This window comes from Rhamphochromis sp. 'chilingali' (genome assembly GCF_963969265.1).
Source record: "Rhamphochromis sp. 'chilingali' genome assembly, chromosome: 12".
Taxonomy (NCBI): domain Eukaryota; kingdom Metazoa; phylum Chordata; class Actinopteri; order Cichliformes; family Cichlidae; genus Rhamphochromis; species Rhamphochromis sp. 'chilingali'.
Window position 1 is genome coordinate 1513106 of NC_137939.1, and position 23856 is coordinate 1536961.

At 43.2% G+C, this 23856-nt stretch overlaps 1 protein-coding gene across 6 annotated transcripts in view; it reads left to right on the forward strand.

The window, feature by feature from the left end:
* The first annotated feature begins 1417 nt into the window (after window positions 1-1417).
* LOC308407525 (neuron navigator 1-like) overlaps window positions 1418-23856 on the forward strand; it is a 49034-nt gene continuing 26595 nt past the window's right edge. For 2 of the 6 annotated variants that reach the window (XM_080899218.1, XM_080899220.1), the window contains exon 1: window positions 1418-1783. In XM_080899218.1, the coding sequence (XP_080755344.1) occupies window positions 1473-1783 (311 nt within the window). In that variant the 5' untranslated portion in view covers window positions 1418-1472. Of the gene's footprint in view, window positions 1784-13142; window positions 13406-23856 lie in introns of those variants that run through there. The other 4 variants (XM_080899219.1, XM_080899221.1, XM_080899222.1 and 1 more) reach the window with 3 other exon arrangements.

Sequence of the window (23856 nt, forward strand, 5' to 3'; positions counted from 1 at the left end):
GTGTCAGGGTTGTTTCTCCTCTCTTCACATGAACTGAAAATAACTGATAGTAGCACAGATGCCGGGGAAAAGGCTCATTGTGCAGGTGAAGTAACAACATCATTTTTGATTACTGAGAAAAGTATTAATTTGGAACAAACTGCATGCAGACAAACCGGTTTCCAAAGCAAAGGAAAAGAAAAATAGCAGGTCAGAGTAAAAAATAGTAACAGGTAGGATGGGCGGGTTGTTGTGTGTTTTGGGGTGAGCTGGTTGCATGAAGGCTCTGAGATCAAGATCGGTATTGTGAGTAAGTTAGTGTGTAATTTCCCACCTCCTCTTTGCTCTCTTTGAGTTGGTTGAAATGGGAGAGAAGCAGGATTAGCTCAAAGCTGGCTTCAAAGCAAACCCTTCCAATGCACACTCACGACTCACATCTACACACACAAGAAGACGAGCAATGATGCGCTGATTAATTGCACCGGTGCTTCCTCTGTTTCCTGGGCTGGGTTCTAGTTGAGTTCGCCATATCCCCACACTTTGTCCTTGAGAGCTTCCGTCCGCCTGAGTCTCCTGCTATGTGTCCTATCTGTGTCCCTCAGTGGGAGTCTCCCTTCATGTAAAGTAAATCAGCAGATGCTTCCCTGCTGGAATACATTTCCTTTGCCATTCATATTTTTATTTCACGGTAATAACGTTGAATCTCTCCCTGTTGTGCCAAAAATGGAAGATTCACGTGTGAGCGTGATGTCGCATATCCGGTGAATAAAGGGTACTTAGGAGGGAACATTTATATGAATACAACAAGCGGATTAGTGAGCAAGCAAATTGTTTTCTTTACACATATTTTACTTGATATACTGAATAAACATAACAAACAGAAAGCCTGTGAAAATCTGAGTGGGCACGGCTCCACTTCCTTTCTGCCTGTTTAACATTAGCACTTTTAAAACTGTCTTTATTATTGGCTGGTTCCGCTTTGTTCTGTATCATGCAGAGAGGATTAATTTTAATGTAGCAAGCAAATGCATGTGCTGCCACACAGTTTGAGCGCTAGCAACTTTTAATATGCTAATTCTCATCACTGTCAGTGCAGACACTAAGCGTCGATGTGCTGCGCTGGCTTGGAACAGGACATTTATGCACTTTGTACACATTTATACAAATATATGCCTGCATAAAGTAGGCACGTATTTACGTGGAGCATAGAGCAACACAAAGGAATGTGAAAACACATGCACCTCACATATACATGTAGCTTGCATGTGTACATATATGCAAACATGCACATCTCAGCTCGTGCATGCTTTTTAAATCGTGATGTTCCACTGAGAGAGGAGGATACAGGGTGGGGAGAGATTGATTGAAATCGAAGAGGAAATGAAACGCAGATATTCATTTCCTGTCTGTTAAAAATGTAGCTGTGAATAATTATTTTCATCACCTAAAAACTGTCTTTTTGTTTGTCTTTCCACAGCTGTGCAGAGGGGACTATGTGCTACGACAGCGATGAAGCCGCTGCCTTCTCAGTTTCCAGTCTGTCAAATCGTTCCTCTCCGCTGTCATGGCGTCAGGGTCAAGCTAGCCCTCGTCTCCAAGCTGGTGATGCTCCGTCCACGGGTAACGCCCACTCAGAAGTGCCCCTCAGGATCAGCCACGCATCTCGTATCCACCTTATCGAATCCCTGGACGACTCCAACCCGACCCTCCTGAAGGGAGATTACCTCAGCGACAGTGACCTCGGCGGGAAGAGCCCAAATGAAGATGATGACGAAGATGATGATATTGATGATCTGGGCAATGGGTAAGTTATTCTTTTATGTGGACAGCACATGGAAAGCTAACTAAGAAAACAGGCCACATTAATGGTCTTACCATTTCTTGTGAGGTGAATCCTGCCACCTGCCAGTTGTTACAATCCTAGAGCCACAGACAGAAGTGGAGTTAGTGGTTTGCCAGCACAACAAAGTCTTGATGAGCCCATCTGCAATGAATCACAAGCCCTCTTTCATAATGCCTGCCATGACATTGTCAGCTGTAGCCCCCCTCGTGCAGTTGGCTCTGCTATAGTCAGAAAGCAGCCCTGAGGCAAAGTCCGAAAATGATGTCAGCATTATGGAGCCCCTCACAGAGATCATCCTGTCATTCAGCTGCAGGCCCACTGGCTTCACCAGCAGGTTTCCATGTGCAGGACCCTTAACGACGCTGGCTCACCAGAACCTGCTGGCAAAGCTGGAATGCAAATGTCTTTGGAAAACTGGTCACTAAACCTGCCTAGCCAATGAGAGCGCAGCCAGAGCTCGTCATGGCCAGAATAGTTTTTGTTTTGAAGTAGCCATGGATTTCTTGGAAGAAATGATTAAATTTTGTGGTGAGGTCACATCATAGAACAAAACATGAGCTCCAGAACTGTTCATCAGCATGTTTGTTGTGTCGTGTAGCAGCTTTAACCCGGGGAGGTCCACGCAGTCGAAACTTTGTTTCTCTTTTCTAATAGAGCTCGACAAAAAAAGAGTATTTATGATGTGAGACAAAACCCCTTAGAGACCACAGCTGGCTGTTCCCCGTGTTTCTGTGGCAGCAAATACTGAGCAGTTTATAAGAGGAGGGTCGCTATGTTCGTTTGTTATCAGCCAGACAATTAGACCAGAGTGAAATAATCCCAGTCAGATCGAGGTTAATGAGAGTGCTTTCGGATTTTTGCGCTGATATAATTACTGACAAGATTGCGTGTTGTTCCTCCATGAACTCGAGTAGTTCTTCGAATTAGATGGACGGGTCATAGGAGTGACCTTCCTGGCGATCGTTACCTGGTGACGCCATTACCAGTCGTGCAGAATTACAAGACGCCCAACAATTCACCAACAGAAGAAATCAAGTTTCGAGGATTTGCTAAAGAATGACCTAAGCTGTGTTCTCTGGACTTTCTCGGTTAGTTTTGGACAACTTGCAGCTCTTGCCCCACTATGAGCAGATATGACACAACAGTTTTAACTCAACTGTAGACGCGGCGTCGCATTTCACTGGCCAGCTCTAAGCACCGTGAACAAAAACACATTATCTTATAAACTGTGAGTCTGGCAGTGTGGGTGTAACCTGCAGAGCTTGTCCAACTAAACCTTTTTTTTTAAAAAGAGCTTGTCCTGGCCACACTTTGACATCTCCATAGTAACTGCAAAAATGCACCCCCAGTCACCAGGAAATCAGTTGCGACACAGTTCACATCCCTTTATTGCGTTACTGGGGATCTGGTCATGGCTGATTAGTGGTTGTACAGGTTTATGCTGTGTTTTGTGTTAGGAGGCTAAAAGAGGAGCAACAATAGTTGGCAGACTAAAGGAAAAAGCTTGAGAAACAGAGGTGACAGCGGTGACAGAGTAGGCTCACAAACTCATACTGAGGCAAACATAAAGGGAAAAACAGCCTTTTTGTTTGTGCCTTCTGTTTAACATAGAACTGTGAAAGACAGAAATACAATAGTAATGATTCAGGGTTGATCCTCTAAACTTTAAAGCTGGGCTAAACACTGGTTTCTAGCAAGGGGGTAAAGGTAGTGCTGACACATAGGCTCTAACTTATTGTCCAAATGTAGGTTAAGATTTGTGAGATTTCGGTTCTGGAGATTAACTAAGCTTTATTTTATTTTTTACGGTTGGTTAATTTGTATTGTCCTGAATTGGAATCCGATGGATGTTGGATGTTATCAAAACGTTTCAGCAGTTTTTCTGTGTGCGATTCTGTACGTGTTCTGGTGACCATGTTTAAATGTGTGCTTCTATAACTGCGTAAATAAACACCCAGTGGTATTACCGAGTCCTACAGAGGGGATGAAGCCCTGAAATGTTCATCTTTATCTTCTTTTTTTTCAAATAACTTTTACATGACCCAAGAAGTCTTGTCTGGTCGTGCCTAATGCTCCGTTATACTGTAACCTGTGTAATACACAGGTGTTTGCTTGCTGCGGTTTTAAACTACACACCTAATATATATATTTTACCACTAGAGGGCAGAATTGTCTTGTTCTGTGCTGGTCCCTCCACCCTTTGAGCTTTGAGAGCCCCAGTGCTCCATTTCTCCCTCTTAGCCCATAAGTTATTACACATACTTATCCATTATACATGCAGACACCACCCTGTCATACAGAGGTCGCACTACATATCTCCTCCTGTATATAATACACAGGATTTCCCCTTATGCATTATGCATTGTTTGGATTTTGTATTTCTCATCTCTTTGTTCTTTAAAATGAAAGTGAAACAGAAGCAAACAAAATTCTTTCACAACATTCTCATTTTTGTCCTTAAACATGTACAGATGACCATGTGACTCACCGCTGGACTCATCATGGCTCACATGAGTCACATGCACATACTAAGTTTACCGTGACTATACGTGGCTGAGCACAGACCCCATGTACTCACGCACACACGCTGAGTCATGATCCAGTCACTCAGTTATCTGTTTCCTGTGCTTTTCAAGCCTGGGCCTCTACTTACATCTGGAGCCAAGTCCCCCTCCCAGTATTTCCCCTGGACTCCCACTCATGTACGCGTCATTCAGATTTGTTCAATTGTTGCAGTGATTTACTTTGTGTAACCTGCACAAATATAAACGAAAATGCAGATCAATAGCATGTTTGCATATATACAGCCACGGGAAGCATTCATTATTTGATTTTTACTTTAATTCATTTAAGTAAAAATACAGTTGGACAATAATATAAACTTGAGAGTTTGTGCCATTTTTAAATTAAAGGAAAAACAGCTTTTTGTTTTCTTCTCTCATAGATTTTATATTCAAAGGTAAGTTGCCATTTAAAGGCATAAAAAAATATCATTACATATTCATCACAGTGCAAACAGTCCGGTGTGCAGAGAGGCACCAACACCACAAAGAGCAATGGGGTCGATTCTGTACTAAGTATTTGAAAATATTTGAGCTGGAGCTAAGATATTGTGCTCAGACTAGTTCTAGTTTGTGTGTGCATGTGACTATACGTGCATGACCAGTGTGACTGTAATGAGTGCGCCTGTGTCTGAGCATCACATTGTTGTGATGGACAGCGTTAATTGTGGTGATAATTGGCCTACATGCGCAAATTCACGTGTTAACAACTGGTTGAGTGTGCGCTGTTTTCCACCCTGCTGGGTGCAGACACTTTAGCTTCTGGGTGGAAGCGACCTCCCATTAGTAAACGCATAGTCTCCATGGTTACACCGCGAGACAGGCTGGCTCAGTGCACTAAATGTCTGAATTATGAAAACATCGTGGAGCAGGACAGACATGCACGCACGCACGCGCACACACGCGCACGCACGCGCACGCACGCACGCACGCACGCACGCACGCACGCACGCACGCACGCACTCTAAGCTCCCTGAAGCATTTCTGTCTGAGTGCTTTGATTTAGTGCCACGTGCGTTCTAAAGCAACAGCAGTGAGCTGGCTTCTCTGTCACTTCAGCTACAGAGAAGTGAAACACAAACAGGAATGTTTTAATAGAGAAGTAATGTGTTTTGAAAACCAGCGAGGCCTGGAATAGGCTTTGAGATCATCACTGGTTACTTTAGCCTTGTGACGGCGACTAAATGTTTGGCCTCACAGACACTTTAGAGGTAAAGTTAAATCTAAAGCATTATTAATTTAGTGTAATTCAATAGACCTTATCATTGCCTCTGATCCTTATCTCCTGTGTTACTGGGATGTACTCCAAACTCCTCTACATGTGTACTTTGAGTGGGTATGAATGTTATTGCAGCTTAAATTTGTTGGTCACCAACTCCATCTACTGGCCAAAAACGTACGTGTCACATATACATGTATTAGCATGAAGATAGACACATCCTGAACCTTTTGATTCATGAATTCTTTTTCTTGCATCTGGTTTTGACCTGGTTACTAATTCACTCTCAGCCATGTAGGTCTTCCTTATTGCTGAGACCCCGAACTTTTACACTGTGACTCACACTGAGGTCCAATTACAAACCCCTCCCAAAATCAGCACAGCACTCTGCTCCACTCTAAATGTTGTTATAACTTCAGCTGTGATTAAAATGAAATATAGTGGGAGAAACGTGGAGAAAACACATTAAATTCAATGGTTTTTTGAGGGGTTTTTCCCTTCTGAGCATGAGCACAGTTGTGTTCACATCTCTCCCGTGTTAGGATGATAAAGGTGAGACGCATGTATGGTCAGAAGAATCTAAAGAAAAGAGACCTGAATGGCTTTTAAGGCAAGTTTTGAGGCCTTCTCTTGAGTTTTAAAGATGATGCAGTTGTAGTGTTTATCGCAGTGAAGTTAAGTCACGTTTGCATAAATATAATATTTTAATTACTTGTTGATATTCTGTTAATTGTGCTGAAGTATGTGTGAAAACTTAAGACTGAAGGACTTTAAGCTGAACAGCCGTGAGTCGATAGTGAAAGTGTCAAGAAATTCTGAATGTCGACTTGATGCTTGTTGGAAATGTTGGCAGTGTCTCCCACGATTTTTGCTGCCTGTTTGCTTTTCATAGTTTACATAAATTATTGGCTAAGGAATTAGGAACTGGGGATGCAACATATTTAGGCTGATGCTGACGGACATTTTGACCGACAGCTGATGCCAACAGTGAATGTTTCAGTCTGTTTTGTAAAAGAAAAGATCAGACTGTTTTGTTTTTTCAGAGAAACAAAGAAATCTAAGCCTGTTTGCATATTTTATGAACATTTAGTCGTCACAGAATTGACAAATATCGCCTGCAGATCAGTAAATGCTGTCTTCTATTTGCCCATATCTGTCCATAACACCAATAAGATGTGTATCTCATACAGTATGAGAACGTTACAGGGCACAGATGTGTGTATTTGTGCACCTATACTTTAGTATGGTGTTGTGTGTCGGAGGCAGATTCACATGAAAAGTTGATGAGAGGCAGATTGAGGTGTGTCTGAGGAGGTTGGCGGGGCGCGCTGTCTTACACCACCTACTTCTCTCTCTCGGCCTCTCTGCCTCTGTGCCATGCTCCTTTGGCTCTGTTTGCTCAGCGTGGCGTGTAATCAATTACTTTTTCTGTCATTATGGAGGGGACTTTCTTTTGTTCCAGCACGTGCGGCCAAACACTAGCGAGAACTCCCACGGAGAACACACACAGAGACGGCCAAAAACACCATCTATTAATTAATCGCAGCCATTTTGCTTTAGGATAGATCAACAGAGTCGTATGGAGATTTCTAACCACAACAGCCGCACTTTACTGTACAGGATAATTCGATTTAACTCACATCTAGCTGAATTTGCATTTAGCTGCATTGTGCATCTGCCGGACTATTTTTCTAAGGGGTGATGTAACCACCTCCAGCTCTAACAGCGGGAGGTTGCTGACAAACAATAATGACATTAATCTGTTTGTCTGTTAATATGGGACAGATAAGCATCCACCCACACATCTAATCATATGCACACATAGAAAGAGACAGACACCAACCCGCAAACACATTAAAAGAATTAGCGGAGAGTAACATATGGGGCTTCATGAGGGATTTGCAGGCCTAGAAACCCCCCTGACTCCTCCTATTTCGATGCAAACAATGCCCTTAACTCATGTTGTACTCTTGTGTGTTTGCTGAGGCTGTGTGAGCCTCACGGTTTTATCATTAACCTTTTTATTGCCCTGCATTATGCGACATTGTTTCCTTTAAGACTAAACAAACAAAGCACAAACTGAATGAATGAACATTTCTCTCAGTTCAGTTTAACCGGTACTCAAAGTATTTGCTTTGACCCTTTTTTCTCACCACTTTCTCCTTTTCTGTTCTCACACATTTACTCATATCCACGTACAATTACACACATATGCTGGTGTTAATGTTCAGCTAGGCTGGACTCCTGCTGGTCTCTATGGATATGTTTAGTTTGGCTACTTGCCATTTCATTATTGTGAAACATACTGTTGAGCAACAAGCACATGTTCTGGATCGGATCTTGGGAGCTACTCTTACATCGCCCAGACAGATTATTCTCACGTTCTCCCTGAGAGAAAAAAACTTTGGGAAAGTCAGTGACTCAAAGAAAAAACAAGGTGCATCTAGATACTTTTCAGCCATGCTGTGAAACTTCCCTTTTTCGACCCTCCACCCAAGCAAACTCCAAAAACTACTGGCGGAGCTACTGTTGCCTGGACCCCCCACCCCCCCACGCTGAGGCTTGGTAAACCCCTATGGAGATGCGATGGCAAAGTCCCTCCTAATCCTTGGCTTCCTCTTATGGCAGGGTTCAGAAAAGCAAAAGAGGAGTGAAGGACTTGGTCAGCAGACTGCAAGGATAAGGGGGTCTGTGTGAGTGTGCAGGACCCCCGCATAGTTCAGAGGGATGCATTACCATGACAACAGTATAAGCGAATGACGAGAACAGTTTGTGCGCGAGTCATTCGGCTTCTTGACTTACAGAGGTCAAAGTGTCACAGCTTCACCCATTGACCAACTCCACTCCATTTCCTTTAAGGAAAGAGATGAACGCCACTCTTCCTGGAGGTGTTTGAAATTCACTTTTTTTCTTATGACGTAGTCACACTCGGCCTACAGAAGAGATGAAAAGAGGCAAGTGACCTGAAAACAGTGAACATGATACTAAAACAACAGCAGCCGACTTTAAACCACTTAACCCGCCAATATATCGGACTTTTTGGCAACAATTTTAATAGAAAACATATTGCTCAACCCCAACACATTGGAGACGATGGTGCTCACTGCATTGAAATGTCGTGTTAAGTGACCAGCAGTAATTATTCAGAATCATTTCTCTTTGTATTATCACAATAATAACTAGCAGATGTTTCTTGTGTCTTTTCTTTTTCTGAAGTCTTGTGATGAGTTCAGCAGGAACATGTAAACTGATTTTTAGGATCAACAGCAGCTGGTCGGCCACTTTTGTCTGCTATGCAGAGTCTTGCCAGTTAAGCTTATAGTTAGTATAGCTGGTCCTGTAGACTTTCTGTTGTTCCTGCTGCTGTTTCCATTTTGCCCTCAGCTGTTGGTGGTATATTCTGTGGAACATCACAGTAAGAAGGAAGTGACAAGGATACTGTTTATGGAAACAGAAATAACAGCAGAATTTTGTTTTTGCTTGAAACTTGTTGGTTTTTTTAATGCTGTAAGCAGCATATGGAAAAAAATCCATTCACTTTCATTAAATCTGGAATGGCAGTAATAAACATGAGACATCGGAAACTTTAAACAGCTTGTTGTGAAATGTTGTTCCCCTTTCGTAACTTCCAAATGAGTGGTTTCTGTTATTTAAAATAAAAAATGTTTGAGGAAATTGTCAGGTTCATTCCCACAGTAACCCCCCCGATCCCCTCCATCCACACACACACACACACACACACACACACACACACACACACACACACACACACACACACACACACACCCTCTTGCTAACCTTTATCTAACTCATTCATGTCCTCCCTTCACATCCACAGAGCCTGTAAAGAGCACGCTGGGTTCATCTATTGGGGGTAAATGAAAATGCACGGTTAAGCTTATTGAGAGCTTTTCGGTCTCAGACCTGCGCTACAAGTGCAGTCTCACTCTCACGCATACTTGCAATATATGCAGTAAAGCCCAGTCTTGGAAGTGTAACAGCAGGGTGTGACGGGGGTTGGTAATGCGCATAAGAATTAGCCTTGCTTCCCTCCCATTGACTCCTACCGTGTTATTCTCTGGGGCTGTTTCCACGTTAGTCACACACTTTTCTTTTTGCCCTCCTGCCATCATTTTCCCTTCCTGTTCACTTCATTACACTGTGTCTTAATCTCTTTTCAAGCACGCACCACTTCTCCTGGTACTGAACATACCCTCATTAGCAGACTCGGGCTAAACTGGCTGCACAAATGTTTCGAGCTGCGTTTGAATTCTTTTGGATTTTTTTTTCTTCCCCACCTCGTTTTCTTTTTTCTTTTTTTTTGTCTCTTAAGAGGGAAAGCATCTTTGAAGTCAGGAATAGCATCCTCTCCAAGCAGGTGCCTAATGAGGTTCTTTGACATGGAAGGTCCAAAAGTTAAGCACAAGAAATGCACTCTGTGGTAACTGTGAGTGCATCATAATGGAGTTCTAACCAGTTTACAGACTTTTTGCAGGTTGGTATAAAAAGTATTGGTTATTAATTTGTCTAATATGTCTAAATATAAATAGTATATAGGACTTAGTCTATGACCATGTTGGAAAACACTGCAGACTGCAGGAATACTGCACCACTCTTAAGCTACATCCACACAAAGTAGCACGCAGTCTCAGTACAAACTAAATGTTTCAGAGACCAGTTCAAATATCACATTTCAGAGTCATTTTTACATATCTCACAGTCAACAAACTTCGTGTATTGTTGTATTGTTAAACTTATAAAAGAGTTTAAAAATCAAAAGCTCTTAAACCGCTGCTCATGGACGTCGTGGTGAGATTGTATTTCAAACTGAAGGTTTCCCACTTCACATCTAACGCTGTCTGAGCTTGTCTGTCAGGTCCCAGTGAGCATCCTGGTTACTTTCCAGGAAGAGTTGCTACAACAGTCTTGCTAGGTCAGATCTCGAAACTTTTTACATCACTTTCATCGCGGTACCAGTCTGTATTGCATGCATTACCTTAGTAGCGAGGCATGCACAGGTTTACAGTTGCACTCTGTGTCTCTTCCATCTTTCTTTAATCTCAACAAATCTTTTGCCAATTTGCCGTACGGTGCATTTTGAGCATGTAAGCTTACGTGCATGGGGTGGCAACAGGCAGCTGTACTTAACGTTATACGTCAGACATGCAGCATAAACACACAAAATATCACAAAAAATCACCACTCTTAGTAAAAATGGGAGAAACGACACATTCTAATACATGGTTAATCATCAGTGGAGGCAACAATGCCACAAGTACAACCAGTATTTTGTGCATATGCCAAAAATCACGACCATACAATGGACCTCTCCATCACTGTAGGTGTAAATGTGCCCCGTGTCTAAATAAGAGCAGGAAGTCACTTTTAAGGGATGATGGAGCCAGTTATGTTGTCTACTGTATGTCATGCTTGAAAGGGGCTTTAGGCCTCTTAGTTCATTGTAAGAAGTTCACTGAGAACAACTCAGTGCTGTTAAATTAAACGCATGCTAGAGATATTCAAAATGACACTCGGCATTTAAAAGGAAGCTGGCTAGGAAATAATTACATATAGATGTGTTTTTGAGTGCAGACAGGAAGAGAAACATAAAACCAGGTAGGAGTGAGAAAGCAGACAACTGAAACTGAAACAAGGTAAAAGAGAAAGCTCTGTGTAATATAAGAAAAATGATCAAAGTCTGTGAGGGATTTAAAAAGTGTGTTTATATTCATTACATTGCTGTTTCCACATGGAAACATACAACAGCCCAGCTCATGGATACACACCATGTCCGTGTGTGTTCCTGCGCTGATAAGGGGGATGAGTTTTCCCAGGTCTGTTGTCTCTTTCATCAGGAGGGGAGTGACCAGTTCCCAGGGTCGTATGGATGACCCTGTCTGTACACTGTCATTACATAGTTACATCACTACCTAATTACACAGGTTTTCCTGCACCAACACAGACACACAGGGTCTTGAAAACTTGAAAACAAGCACTGTGCTCTTAGGTGGTGGGTGAAAGGGGGGTAGCAGTAAGAAGAAGAAAAAAAAAAGGAAAAAAGAGACAGAGTGACTGTCTTTGATGAGTAAAGGCAAATAAACAGGGGGAGACAGAGGGCATGTCTGGACATGAGTCAGTGGTTGGAGTAAAAGCTGGCCAGACGGACACTGAGAGCTGTCCAAGTAACCCTTCTGAGAGCTGACATAAATAAAAGCTAATGCTGAATGTGGGAGTAGTGTTGTGCTTTTGTGTGTGTGCGTGTGTGCGCACATAGCAACTGTTTTCCTTTCTCTATATTAGTAACGCTAGGCAACGACGATGGCAGCGGCTTCACACACCTGCGGTCCAGCATGCCAATGTGCCAGTCACATTCTGCAACACACACCAGCGCTGTGTGCCCACCTGGCCCTGCATGGGACGGGCGAGCAGGGCCCTGAAGAATCCTGTCGTTGTTCCTGCTGCACTTAAAAACAGGGTGTTAATGAGCTCTTGCTTTCTCCCGCTCTCTCTTTATCCCTGTGTTGGGATTTTCCTCTTTATTTCTGACTCTCGCCTTTCTTTCTTTGCCTCTCACACATTTTCAGTGTCCTGATTTTACTGAAATGACACTGTTAATTGCCTTCATTTCCCCCTCCTCTGACTGTCTCTCTCCTTTTGCCCTTCTTTCACTTATTGAACAGCAGACAGACAGATCTATTCACTGGGGTCCACTCAGTACTTAAAGTGTTTAAACACCACTGGATGTTGTGAGGGGAGTGGATACACAATACAAGTCTATTGCTCTGAAAGTCTCCAATAGCAAAAACACACAGTGCTACAATAGAAACATAGTCTTTGGCCTCAGAGCCAGAGTCTTTTTGATCATGTAAAGAAAAAAAAAAAGAAGAAATAAAGAAAGCCAAAGAGCTGTCAAACCAAACTCTGCTGTCGAAGACACACATACCCCAGGCAACTGATGTTCTATAACGCATCAATAAAATATGTGTTACAGCTAAGTGGGTTGCCAAGAGGTACTAAGTCAATCCTACATTAGTGCATCAGGATTTAAAATACAATTCTGGGGTTTTCATTGGAAGTAGCCTACAAAATCATACCCCAAAGCATAAGACCATGTGCTTTCAGCTGGGAAGAAATCTGGTAAATACTGTTAGAGAGTCCAGCAGCTCAGTGCAGTGTAGTGGAAATTTTTATTTTGTGTCACCGGTACTGAAGGTAAAGACTTTTTCCACCGACATTTGCTGTTAGAAGACGAAAACAAATTCAGTTCAGTGGAGCAGAGACTTGCTGCTAGACCGGAGTCAGGGGTTTGTGTATTGTGCGCCGATTAGAGTTTTGAAGAGTGTGGAAACGTCTTCGACGTGTGGCTTCGGAGAATTTGATGGCTCCGTGGTTGTCCCACGGCTCAGTGCGTGTTTAAACCTCTGCGCTTTTTTGGAAAACGCGCAGCTGGTCGCGATCAGTGAAACGGGCCGGAGGAGGAGGAATTGGGTGTGTTGCCTGCCTTCCGTGCCTCCCTCCCTCCATGAGGGGGAGTGTGTGTGTCTGTGAGTGGAAGCACTGCGGGAGTGGGTCAGTCAGTCAACGCTGCTGACTCTTACAGGCGGTTCCCTGGTTATCAGAGCTGCGGAAAGCACCGGGTGGATTCTCTTTGGCCTCAGAGCTCTGGCAGCGGGATATGTTTAACGGGAACAAAGCGGCTTGAAAGCTGGACGGTTGTAGAATGAGCGGACGCGTGCTACACGGCAAAATGCTGCAGCTCCCGGCTCCGCAGCGCGCAGGGAGGACAATGCACTTTCTGTCAAGGTAATAAATGAGAATAGAACCTGCATGTGACTAGTGGGGATGCCGGATAAGAAGCTAATTGACACACACGTGTGCGGTTGTGTTTCTTCGTTAATGACACAAACTGGCGGTGCTCGGTCGTCGCAAAAGTGCTGCAGAGGCTCTGGCGGAGCCTGTGCGTAAAAATCGGCAGCATGTCTCATTGATAAAAGTCCAACAGCTGCGTGGTGGCACGTTTGAGTGTGCTGAATAGATTGCGCCGGGGCTGTTCTGGGATGGTATGTATCAGTCAGACACCTAGTAAAGAAAGGGCTTTGATCCCCGTATAGATGGAGCTGCCTCTTTGCCATGCCGTTTATAGGCAGACCTCAATGCGCAAAGCCATATGTTGAATCAGCACTGCCTTTTATTGTTGCTGCTCGTAGACCAACTGATTTCAAGCAGCAGACTCTGCAGCCTGAATCCATATCTGAGGAGAACATCTAATTACAGCGCTGAAGAGTGGATGTGAATGCAGCATAACTGCGCGCGCGCGTGAAGTGCGTGTTGGCCTTAAGTGTCTGTATTTTGCGGTCTGTTGTTTCATTGTGGATGTGGATGCGATGACATCTGCTTGACGGTGTTCTGTGGCTCAGTCACTCATCAGTGGCAGGTAGCCTGTGATGTGAGTGGGTGTGTTCATATTGATCCGCTGCGGGACTGGACCGCATTCTACAGAACAGCTGACCTACATTCTCAGCTGAAGCGTTCTCGGTGTATCTTCTGTGATTGGGTGAAAATCAGCAAGCCTCCTCCATATCATCTTTATGCCCACACCATGTGAGAATTCTCTTAGACTATGTCTGAATGTGTGGGCTAATATAGGCCACTTGATAGCTGCAGGCTGTTAATGGTGAAGAAAGAAATGTGGAGAGAGATGCTCTTATTGAAAAAGCGACAACGACTCTGAAGTTGACTTGATTCACAGACACATTTGCCAAGATGCTATGATGGTATTGATTCTACTTGTGTGGCTGTGCGTGGTGGTGGTGGTGGGGTGGGGGGTGTGTGTAAATGGAGGTCGACTTTGCTCTTTTTGGTCAGTTGACCCCCAGAGCTTCTATTGAACCTTTATGTAAACCCATTAGAGCATTAGAGTGACTTTAGTTGCACACATAACAGACACACACACACTGTCCCACCGGACCATCTAGTGGGTTGAGTCAGTGTGTTTGACTTGGGCACGCAGGCTTAAACAGACTGGCTGTCAAAAGAATGATAAACCTACAAATACATAGAAACTGACAGGAACACACTTAAAGCTTTCAGGCAATCACCAAACTGTATGATCGATGCCAGAGACGGTGGTAGTGAGAGTGTGAGTCCAAGTATGTATATGCCAGGGTGTGGGCACCAGCGTGTGTGTGTGTGTGTGTGTGTGTGTGTGTGTGTGTGTGTGTGTGTGTGTGTGTGTGTGTGTGTGGACAAACATTAAACATGCGCCATTAGCCGACCACTTCTGGCCAACACAAAGATTTGCTCAACTCTGTTAGTCACATTGTAGTGAAGCCAACATCAACTTAGTGTCACTTTGTGTGTTTTTGAATGTGGTGTCATCTGAAAACTATACAAATAGCCTTCTCAGCACGTCTCACCTGCTGGTTCTCAAACTCAGCCAAATAACTCATTCCCATACTAGTGATGTCACTCTTTAGTGTGCATCACTCTGAAATCTTCCCAGTTTCTTATAATCAAATAAAAATGGAACATATGTCACTGTGATGCAGATCAGGCTCTTGCCATAGCTGATGTCAGTTAGCTGCAGTGGGGTAGTCACTGGCTAAGCAGCACATATAACTGGGCTTTCAGAGTTAAGAGTCCCAACTGCTTCATTGACTCAGTGTTACACTTTCCACATCTGTGCGTGCGTTGGGATCTGACTGACATAAATCCCTTCATCAGAGGTGCTATGTTGGGCTCTATGAAGTAAACCCCGTGTAGACTTGTACAGACAGCAACCACATAACAAGGGAACTGATTCGTGCTTGCTTCCTCAATCTGCAGTCCAAGTACACTAAACAGTAGTGTACTAAGAACAACCTCATGTCCCTGACGTCTGCTTCTGTCTCTATTTCTGAAACCAAGTGTGATCTACACCTTAGAGGTACGATGTAGTAATTAAAAATGATATCTGTAAAGATTTCGATCACAGCCACAGGCAGGAGGAGAACTGCAAAGTTACCGTGCTGATGGAAATCCTGAATACCTTTATCGCTTTGCACGTTTCTGCTGACATTGTTGGTGCCCTTCAACTTTCATATTTCAAATTCCTATAGCAGAGCCTAACTGATACAGGATTTTGAAGTCTAACAGTAATATTTGGTGAGTTTAAAAAGTCCCATATGTTGGCCGACATCTTTATTTTTTTCTTCAAACATACGAAGCATAAATAAGTTAATCTAAAATTTGCCATGTGGAGCTGTTTATTTACTCATTTACGTTCTGCCTGACTTACTTGGGTCAGCTGTTGTTGTGTATGTGTCTAAACACATGCTGTCAACAGGAAAGTTGCTGAGAGCCTTGTGATGGACAGAGTGTGCAATGTCAGCACTCGTGACAATATGGTAAGGTGTTTTTTTCCTATTCTTCTTTATTTTTTCAGTTTTCATTTGTCTGCTGATATAAAAGCCGATACTGAAAGTCTGTAACTAGCTAATGCCGGACGATAATATTGGGACGGTGATAAATCGCTCAGGCTCTTATTTCATTTCTGTTCCTATCAAGAGCATTTATGCTATATCACACACAACTATAGGAAGTTTGCGACTTTTGCTTTCAAACAGCCCCGTTTCCATTCCACACAAACAATTTCTTTGTGATTGTGCTGGATTTAGGGACTCAACGCAAGATGGATTAAGTTGTTTTGGAAACGCGCTTTGCTGACTCAAAACTGGATGACTGGGATGCGACAGCTGCCTTACACCCTCGTGAATCATAGTGTATGAACAGAACTTAATACTGTTAAACACACAAACAGGTCCGTCCATGTCAAACGTATTGTTTTCTTAGGGTGTCTCCATTTACAGAGTTGGTCAAAATATTTAAATCTCTCCTTCTGAGCACATATAGGCCTTCTTATTCAACCAGACAAACCAGTGGCACTTTAAACATCAAGGAACGTTTCTTCACTGTTCGCGGAGTCACCGGCCTAATTTGCAGTGGTTTCAAATCCTGGGGCACGGATGGAGGAGAAGAAAAACACATGACCTGAGTCTTTTCGTGCAACCACTGACTCGTGATGTGCAAATTAGTTTACTGTCCCTGCCTACCAGGTCATTAGAAAGACCTGTGAGCGAAACAACAGATGCTTGTAACCTGTGCTTGTAAGACATCCACATACGCTTTTTTTTTATTATACACACGGGAGCCAGTGTTCACGACCAGACCTTGTATTTTCTCGAGGTGGTCCCTCCTGTGGTTTAGTGAGTTCCTCTGTTACTTCAAAGCCAAAGAAGAACCTATAGCCAGACAACACATGCACACATGCCGCTTCTGCCTGATAATGAAGAGTAAAAACCACAGTGTCTTATTTTGAAACTTCCAGGGGTTTTTCTGAGTTCAGTGGAAAGTTAGGTGGTTCCTCTGGCTTGCACTGGAACTTCAGGCTGCAAATTACAGTTTTAATGAAACCTCTGGAACTGTCATTTTATCCCTGTGTATGTCTGCGCACTCGTGCTGTGGTATGCATATGTGCGTCTGCATATGTTGAATGATTAGGGAGTGGGACCCCAGAATACACTCGTTGGAATGTGAAGTGTGTGTTTTGAGTGGCCCGTGGGGCAAGGAATGCCTCCCAAATTCACTGTAACAGCTTTAAGTGGCATGACCGGAGTGTGTGTGCTATAAGTTGACAGCAGGTGATAGGCGTGGGCTCCTGCAGGGTGCGCCCTTAGGCTCGCTGGTCACTGCCACATGTGTTCACACATGCAAGTACACAAACAAGAGCACTAGAAATGCACACACAAGCTAATTCTTAAAGAAGTTGTGACAGTCTAAAATTTAAGTACAGCAGGATGCTGCAAGTTTGTAGAAAGACCATATGGGTTGAAGCTGCACTGTATCCAAGTGTAATGTAGACCTGTTGCCTAACAAATCTATCCAGAAAACATTAAAAACCCCAGTGACACCTCAGTGCCAACCATCACACCACCATCCTCCCCCTAACAAGTCGAAATCTGCAATCATATGTCAAACAATGAGGAAGTATTTTGTTACTGAAATTACCACAATTGTTACTGAAGAAGAAATAGTTCAGCACACTGGTAAACATCACCCTTTTTTTTTGCTGGCAGGAAGTTCAAAATAAGGTTTCAGTGCTAGACTTGGTCTTATTTCCATTAAAGACGGGGTTAAATAATCTGTTAATCATAAAGTTTTGCTTCTTGACTTTTCAAACAATGTCCCAACTTTTTTTCCAGACAGGTTTTACAATGACAGGTCTGTCCCCTTAAGAGTGTGTGTGTGTGTGTGTGTGTGTGTGTGTGTGTGTGTGTGTGTGTGTGTGTGTGTGTGTGTGTGTGTGTGTGTGTGTGTGTGTGTGTGTGTGTGTTTTAATAGGTGTCTGTTTTATATCAGGCAGCAGAAGTGAGAAAGCATCTCTCCTCGAGTCAATGGACCTTTCATTCTTTTCCTTTTTTGTTCAGGTGGTGTCTGCACGACCTCCAGCAGGTGCTCAGTGGTGTTCTGTTGGTTATGTAGTTTCTTTGTGCAGCTCACTGTGAACAGAAGTTATGAACCATATTTGATTCACTTTTTGCTCCCTTTCTTTCTCTCTGTCCATTTTCAGTTAATGTTTCAGTTATCGAATTAACTGAAAAGCTTGAAGAGAGCTTCATCCTTTATCTGACGACCCAGGACAATGTAGGCAGAGGAGGAAGAATATATTTTAAATAGGATTGCTTCTTGTGTAGAGGCCCTCTGAAAATTTACTTGGAAATCTGTACCAATTGTTCTGGCTGAGGCATTGGTAACCCTGTTGAGACACAATCCTTTTTCACTTGAACACAGACTCATATCACACTGACATCGTAGTTCCTACATATGTGTGACTTTTCAAACATCTTGAACCCCGTCTCATTGCAGCAATAATTCTTCATGCTTGTTTAAGTTGTTTTCTTTGACATTAGCCGCTTTGTCACTCATTTTCAGTCCAGTCCTTATACCAGACATTTTCAGAGGCATGTTGCTTTATTTGATAAGCAAGTTAAGACTGGCCTATGAATTGATCAGTCATAAATGATGCTCGTAACCCAAGAGATGAACCAGTTTTGTGTCTACACATCTCTACACAGACAGCTCTTGGACAGACATATCTTGGCATGGTATGTAGTGTGTGCATAAAACCTCTGAGGAAACTGGACAAGTGGAGGACAAAAGAAGAAATGGCAGGCTCAACAATATCTACAGTAGAAGAACAGTATCGCAAAGCCTCATTAGAAATGATCTCAGTGGAAGTGTGGCTGTCAAAAACCCATTCTTTAAGAAGGTCAACTGGGAGAAAAGGCTGAGGTGTGCCAAAGTACAAAAACTGGACTGAAAATCAGAGGTAACAGGGCTTATAAAGGGATGAAACCACATCTGATAGTTTTAGTTCATATCCACATCAGTATGCAGAGAGGAGGTCAGGAGAGAGGTGCAACAGTGAGTGTCTGTAGCTATCTATGAACCCCAGTGGAGATCTTGAAAAATTGATAGAAACATACCATCAGATTTTGATCCACCATACGACACCATCTGGAAAGAGGAACGCTATCAGTCATGGATTGAACTTCCCAGTGCTCACGCTGTTGAAGCAGTGTGGGATCATCTCGACAGAGAATGAAACAGAAGGCGGCCAATGTCCAAAGAAGAGCTTTGAATGTTCTTCAAGAAGCCTGGAGAACTGACGAGAAGGGACAAGGAAGCCTGCCCAAGAGATTTCATACTGTGTTGAAGAATAAACACTGGCTCTAAAGCTTGTTAGAAATGTACAAACGCTGCTGTTTCTCTATGCAAGTTTACACATTTCAGTAAATCACTACAGCCTTCTTCCATTTTTCCAGCACAATGTAAAGAAATGACGGGTGGCTCGAGACTTTTCCTCAGTCCTGACATTGTAGCAGGATGGTTTTAACACTTTTAGGTAGCGCTGCAGACATTTGATCTTATCACCCTTTCTGTAAATGAATACCAAACTTTCACTATGCGGTTTCTCAGTTGCTATCACTGTTTGTGCAGTGTTGTCCCTTCCCAGAACCAACGGTTAGCAGGTATCATATTTCAGTGTTTGTTGTCAGTGCTTTTGTTTTTGGCAGGTTTGAGTTGTTTTAGCTCTTCTTCTTGTCTGTTGCCTGGTTTAAGTTCCTCCATGCTGTGTTACTTGACAATATTTTCCGTTGATCAGAGGGCAGTTGCCAGTGGAAATGCTTTTGCATGTATGTGTTTGTGCTTTCTGCTCATGTCTGTGGCACCATCTTTTGCACAGCTGCTTCAAGTTAAGAGTAACCTGTAGGAAGCGTGCTTCATTCAAAAGTAGTACCACCCTCTCCTTCTCTTCCTCCGTTGCCTTCCCTTCCGCTCTCTCACTAGTCCCCCTATTTCAAACCAAAACATCCCCGTGCGCCGTTATTTCACAGCCGTTAAGTCAGCTGACATGTCTGGAGGGAGGCCTGAGGTAATTCTACCCCAGGATCCAACCCCTGTCCTGGGCCTCTGCGTGCTGGGGTTCCCCTTATGAGCTCCTCCCTGGTTCTCAGCCATTCAGTTGGGGCTGGGAAGTGCTCCACACTGCACCCCAGACTGAACTACTTATGAAGGTGATTTAAAAGGCCACCTTATCCCAGGAGTGCTGTCCCTCTTTTGCTTCCTGTTGTCTTGTGAAGAAGAGAAGGACGGTCAGAGGTTATTTGGTCAAAAGAAAGCTCGCGTTCAATATTCTTTTACTAAACACTCTCTGACCCGTTTTGTTCCGCTCTCTACATGAGGAACACAAGAACACTTTGGGGAGAAGTTGTTTAAACTTCCCCCCATTCTTGCTGAGCAGTTATATGAAATATGTTTCAATTAGTCAGTGCACTGTTTTTATCTGCACTGCATTCAAATCCCTAAAGCCACTTTTTTCAGACGCAGGTCCAGTAATGTTCCTTTTTTAACCCTGTGTAGGACGACTAAGGAGATGACAGACAATAGTTGATCTCTTGCCTTTCAAGGAATCATCTTCACACTTCTCCTAGCTCCTACTCTTTTCCTTTTTGGGGCTGATAGCATGAGGAGCTCAAGATGACCCTGTCGGTTTCAACATGAGCAGTCACACGATTTTTTTTTTTTTATTCTTCTTAGCCGTATATGAAGGTTGAAGCTATCTACTGTTTCAAATGTCCTGTTTTATTTCACCAGGGCTGAAAAAGTGCAGAGCCAGCTCAACTCTCAAATGCAGTGTGTTGAACTCTGAGAAAACTTTATCCATTCTGGGGAGGTCATAAGGACAGACGAGATGCAGAGATACATTTGCTGTCTGAGGAGGATTTTGCTGAAGCAGTTCCCCCTTTTTTAAACTGTTTCTGTCCATCCATCTCCACCTCCCTACACTCAGGGAAAAAAAGAAAATAAAAATTCATGGGGAAGGATTTCTGATGCTTCCAATCGCTTTTCCCGAGCCTTTTCCATCCAGAACATCCAAGCATTTGTAGAATGTGTCCCTCATCTTTGCAAGGAAAAACAATAGCAGTCTGAGAGTGCCTGCCTTTGCCAACGCTCAAAAATCTCTCCAAACCATCCATGGATTGAATCTCTGGATCAATTTGCTTTATATTAAAATGTTAAAGAATGCTTCCAAAAATACACACATCGAGATTCAGATCTGGATCAAGTCCAGGGGTTACTTCTAAGTCGAGTCACACCCTATAACATTCCACCTTCATAACTTTCTAATCCAAACGACAAAGAAACAAACGGAATAAATCCTGATAAAATCCTTTCTGACTGTAAAATATTGATGTAGCTCAATAATCTTTTATACACAGACACACCTTGAGACAGTAACACACACCCAGGCTGTCTTTGTTCAACCCTCAGTAGATCAGAGACTTTACTGGCTACCACCACGCACATCTGACAGCTAGTTCAAGCTCCAGTCAGGTAGGGTGTGTGTGTGTGTGTGTGTGTGTGTGTGTGTGTGTGTGTGTGTGTGTCCCCGTGTCCTAACCCCTTTGGCCATTGCTGTCAGCTTTATGCCTGTCAAAGGCATAAAAGGATTCCTCTTCTGCATTGGCCATTTAGGGATGTGACCTCCTATTTCTTTCCATGGTCACACACACACACGCATATAGATAGATAGATAGATAGATAGATAGATAGATAGAGATATATATGTGTACCTTTAGCTGGGACCTCTGGCTTGCTCTGATCCTGGTGGTGCATGGAATTAGCAGTAATTATGAGCTCATTAACTCCAGCCTGTTCTGTAATCCCCTTTAAAGCCCAGATACTGCAGTTTCTTTGTCTATGTGGATGCGTGTGTCCAAGCAGCTATCACACACACAGTATGCCACTCCACATCATGAAAACAGGACAAAGAGGAAATGATAAATAATACTGGAGACTTACTTTCTCTATTCAGTATTTAGCCAAAGACGGGCTGCTTGCACAATCTAGTTTTTAATTGGGTCTTGTCAGTGACTTACTGTGAGTGTTTAACACTACAACACAACGGAGAACCTGCACTCAGCAGCTAATTAAAAGCCACTTTTAATGACAGATTTATTGTTAATTACTTTACAAGTGCCTCAACTCCCAGACAACAACATGACATTGTTAAAAAATGGCAGAGGCATTTTATTTATAGGTACGAGGTAATGTCAGGACATCACGTGGCATGTAGGGCTTCTTTTATAAGAACATAGCATGACTCCAGAATGCAGCAGATGGCTTATCATTAATAAAGGTAACTAGTGCAATAACCAGTAAGACTGCATCTTGAGTAGAATTATTGGTAATGTGAAGCTACAGCATGTCTGTAATGAGTGGATATTCACGCCATGCTAAATCTGTATGGCTTTATGTGTCAGAGGATCTTGAAGCTGTCAGGCTATAGTAAGAGCCTTGCCTGCAGAGCGAAGTCTTTATGGCCCTATATGGTGCTGCAGTGATGGATTATCCGATGGCAAACGCAGCATAAATGGCCTGTATTTATGCTGCATGTTAGGAACCTTTGTAGTCCGTCGAGTGTTTTAAAGGTTAAGCCAGCCAAGATGAATCTGTGCTCTCAGTCTGTGCTTTTTAAAACTATTTCTGTTGGAAAATTATTATTGTACTGCCGGGCTATGATATGCTTTGTTCCAATAAGGTACTTCACAGGTGTGTGTGTGTGTGTGTGTGTGTGCGTGCGTGCGCGCTTGTTTCCTGGTGATTAGCTGCTGAAGTGGTCCAGGGACACATATTGTAGGCCATCTGTGCACAGCAACCACAGTCTTCCTTTTTTCCTCTTATCAGGTAGATTCCCAGCGTCACATCTTTGGTGGCAGGTCATGCATGCAGTCAGCCTGATTTTTATTGCAAAATTTCTCACACTTGAATCTTCCATCCATCCAGATTTCTTTCTCACACGGTCAGAGCCACCGTAGCTACGCTCGAGATATGAAACGCTGATACACTGACACTGGGTGGGGCCAGTCATGCTGGTTTTTCTGGAAGTGAGTCATTGTGTTTTGCGGCAGTGTGTGTAGGTATGTGTTTATACTAGTTTGATTGTGGGTATTTGTGCGAAAACAGTCAGTTGGGTTTAACATGTCCTGTTTAACTTGTACAGACACAAACTGTACCGGATGCCACAGCAGACAGTGAGCTGCTAATGATGAATAGCTTGTTCTCTTTTGGGTTAATCCTTTTCTTTTTCTCGTCAGCTTTTGTCTGTCTAACTTTATGAACCTACACCTGCTGCTCCTGCTCTTCAGGCTGATCTGACCTGTATCTTCCAACTCTGAGCTGCACAGAGAGAGACGCACGGGCAAAGCATCACGCCCAGTTACCATCGCTCATCAGTCATAGCCTCACATATTTAAACTTTAGAGAATGTAATGCCTTCAACAGCCCTTTCATGCTTGCCCCCTCTGGTTTCTTAGCTGACTGCCCAGTGCCAGTCTGGCAGTGCCCCACTTTCCATTTGTCTGAAAATGCATCACTTTGACCAAGAACAGGTCTGATTTAGCCATTTTGGGTTTTGACATGTGACTCTGTTCATTTTTAATAGGAATGGAAAGTTCCAGTCCACCGAGGGACTGCAGAAACATTTTCCATGCATTTACACAAGCGGTGGAGACAGTGTGCAAATATCACCCTGGATAAGACGTGTTTAACCCCATGAGGGAACAAAAAGTTGAACCATTATATTCAAACTGCATCTGTGTTATATTAGTCATAAGCTCTTGAGTCATTTTTGTGTTCTTTTCCCAAGCTGA